Source organism: Erpetoichthys calabaricus, chromosome 4, assembly GCF_900747795.2.
Source record: "Erpetoichthys calabaricus chromosome 4, fErpCal1.3, whole genome shotgun sequence".
Taxonomy (NCBI): Eukaryota; Metazoa; Chordata; class Cladistia; order Polypteriformes; family Polypteridae; genus Erpetoichthys; species Erpetoichthys calabaricus.
In genome coordinates, this window is record NC_041397.2 from 38,759,170 (window position 1) to 38,762,691 (window position 3,522).

The 3,522-nt window shown below is 33.8% G+C and overlaps 1 protein-coding gene across 1 annotated transcript; it reads right to left on the reverse strand.

Moving 5' to 3' along the window:
- Positions 1 to 506: 506 nt before the first annotated feature.
- Positions 507 to 1,994, reverse strand: LOC127527501 (olfactory receptor 52E4-like). Its single transcript, XM_051926495.1, has one exon. It carries the CDS (start codon positions 1,952 to 1,954, stop codon positions 1,019 to 1,021), a length of 936 nt encoding a protein of 311 aa, XP_051782455.1. The 5' UTR covers positions 1,955 to 1,994; the 3' UTR covers positions 507 to 1,018.
- Between the last annotated feature and the right edge of the window lie 1,528 nt (positions 1,995 to 3,522).

A 3,522-nucleotide genomic window follows, 5' to 3' on the forward strand; every position in this document is an offset into this window, starting at 1 on the left:
ATCACACCTGCGGGAAACAGTCAAGTTGCTTAAAGAAATTTACAATTTATTTTTAACAGTGTTAACTGTTAAAGTAACTAATTCTTTAAACTACAGATGGGCATAAATGAAACTAAAATCATACATATATTTATTTCTCAAGCAACATACACGTCGAAGCTTACTGTACACAAAGTACTTTCAGTAAGTGCCCTAAAGACTTGAGTGAAACATTCTCTCTAAACATGAATATGGACATATGGCCTCTTCATTGTGGCATTAAAATTATTTATTAAAATTGTCACATGTGAAATACTTACTAGCTTTCACATAAATCCGTCTTTCCAACTTTATATGAAATGAGACGTTATTGCTATAAATTAACTCTTACATTTGTGTCTTTCTAAGAACATTAACATGATTACATCTTGCCTGAAGAAGAGGCCTGAGTTGCCTCGAAAGCTTGCATATTGCAATCTTTTTAGTTAGCCAGTAAAAGGTGTCATTTTGCTTGGCTTTTCTCTAAGAACATTAACATAACACTACTTATTTCATTGTTTGCTAACAATAATTCTGTGCTTGCTTACTTTATAAAGATAAACGTATTGACAATTGTTATTCAGAACAAATATTACTTGCCTACTTCTTCTTTCAATGGTTCAGCACACTTTTATTAAAGTAAAAATGCAATGTAAAGTATAACCTAAAGCAATTACATCCTGGAAATAATAGAAAATACTGCAACAGTTTTTAAAATTACAACCTTCTTTTACCATAAAAATATAACATACCTAAATCCAAATGACAAAATTGCTAGGACCAAATAAAATTATTATTTAAAATACAGTTCAATGCAGGCGGACACAGAGAACTTACACCGATTTAAGCTTACATAAAAAAAAAAACCCCAATGAATAGAGTAAGCCATATTTACAAAGAGCAGAATTTGCTTCAAAATATTTTTTGGCAGGATCGACCTTCCGAAGATGTATTTTATTATATTGTCTCTCTTAATATACTAAATAATGTTCCTGCCCCTCTAAATAGGTGATAGTTTACTTTTAAGGCATTTGAGCACATTATTACGAATTTCTTTAGTGTTTATGCCATAAATCATAGGGTTCAGACAAGGCGGGATGGTAATCATTAAAGTTCCGATTGCCTTAGTGGTATTTGGATTGATATTTGGAAAACGCAAAGCCATAATTGAAAATAAAAGAGTTATTCCGAACAGGATGTAAACAGTTAAGTGTGTCGCGCAGGTGTGAATGGCTTTACTTTTGGAGTTGCTTTGCGATTTGAAAAAACATGCTATTAGAATTTTAGTGTATGTGAAAACTATGGCCGATAATGATAGTGTGGCTAGGAAATAAGTAATAAATAAGGCATATATGTTATTCACTGAATAATCACCGCAGGCCAATACAAACAAAACTCCGTTGAAACAATATGCCTGTACGACTAGCGATTTACATTTTGGAAGTCTTATTGTAAGCGTCAAAAGAACTACGACCAGAGTAAAGGCGCCTCCCCAGGCAATCGAGCAGAGTTTTACTAAAGTCCAGGGTGTCATGATTGTGGAGTAGCGCAGAGGATTACAAATTGCAACATATCTGTCAAATGCCATCACTGTTAGTATCAGCTGAGCCCCACATGTGTACATGTGAATACAGAAAGCTTGAATGAAGCATGCTTCAAAGGAGATGATCTTCACATCAACGAAGAAGTCGGACATTAATCGTGGCATTAAAGCGGAGCTTCCGATTAAGTCGCAGACAATCATGTTGCATAACATTACATACATTGGCTCATGTAAATTCTTGTGAAGTGTTATAACTAAAAATACCAGGACATTCACAAAAACAATGACCATATACCCAGAAAGGGTTAACAGAAACAGAGACGCCCTTGCATCTGATGGGAAAAAGAAACCTTCCAATATGAAATCTGAAGAATTTCCAATAACATTGTTCATCTTCTGTAGAGTAGCTTTAACCAACCCTTGAAAAGAATAAAATAGCATATTAAAGTAAATTGTTTTATTGAGTCCTGCTAAATTCGTTTGTTAGATAAATACCCAAATACACAATAGTTTCATATCCGGAGACGTTTTGTGCAGCGTTTGCAGGTTAAGTACCTTGGATGACCACTCAGTGTGTTTTGTTCAATCATTTTGTAGTTAGCCCTCACATATCGACAGTAACGGATACCTTCCCCTTCTCTAACCTTGTTCAACTAATCGTTCATGTCTTCATTTCAATGACTAAATACACTAAGTAACTGGAGACAAAGGTTCTGGGCAGCGCACCTTCTTATCTCATTTGAAATTCTCGGTCCTGAAATACTTAAACAGCAGCATGAAATTCCCTCGATAATAATTATAAAGGACAAGCGATGGTTATGTACTTGTTATTTACAATCAAAATACGGTATCTATTCAGGAAAATATTTCTTGTAAATAAATTAAAACAAAATTTTGTTTCTAGACCTTACTGAAATATGAGTAAACATCAGTGTGCGGAAGAACCCTAAAAAGCAAAAAAGATGAATATATTGCTGTAAAATAAAATAGACAAAAAAAAAATAGAAAAAATTATGTTTTATTTAACTACTTAAATGTTTCAGTTTTCGTGTGACTGTATTGATGTTATGAATATACGTAATCGACCGGAGCTTCTTATTTTTAGCAAACCGGTGTGCTATCAACAAGCAATATTTTCATTTTCTGATCTTTATTTTCGCGGCGAATATTATTTCTTTTTATGTTGTTATGTTGCAGTCGTTGTCGATAATTCAGTCCTTTCTCTCTGGTCAGTGTGCAGTAATGAAATCTTGTAGAAAAATTATGAATACCTTGTTTACGCCCCACAGATCACACAATTTCAGAATTATGTCGCGAACTATAGTCAAAGTTAAAAAGCGATTTGTCCAATGTGATTACTGCTGTAAACAACACTCAGTGAGTAAAATATAAAGAGACAACGCTCTTGCACACTTTTCACAGGAGTTACTGGCATATTAATAGACAAAATCATCTGGAGATTTGAAAGCTCGGTGTAATTTTTCACCATCATATGTATTGTATTTTCTGAATGTGCGTGTTTGATAGTGACGGACCAACCGTTTGATATGTTTCTCATCAATCTCAAAATGAGCATCACCAGTTCTTTCCACATGTATTATTGAGGTTAAGAAGCTGAATACAAAATATTTAAATGCTATTCTTATCGAATACTCTGCGTGACCTGTCTTAAACAGTAAATACAAAAGCTTTACACAATACCCACGTCATTATTACGCCCAAAATACTACATAGAAATACTCGCAGTTCTAGAGTTTCATTTGTAATTCAAGCTGTCCAGATAATTCAGAAATCAGTATTGCCGAATACTGTTCCAGCAAGTACAATTCGTTCTCAAGTTACAAATGCATTTATTAATAAATTGCATAACATTTTACATTGTGCAGTCAAATGTGTGACCCAAAGCTGGTATAATTGTAAAAATATGCACTATGCAAGAACTGGTATCGTATCTCTGTGAC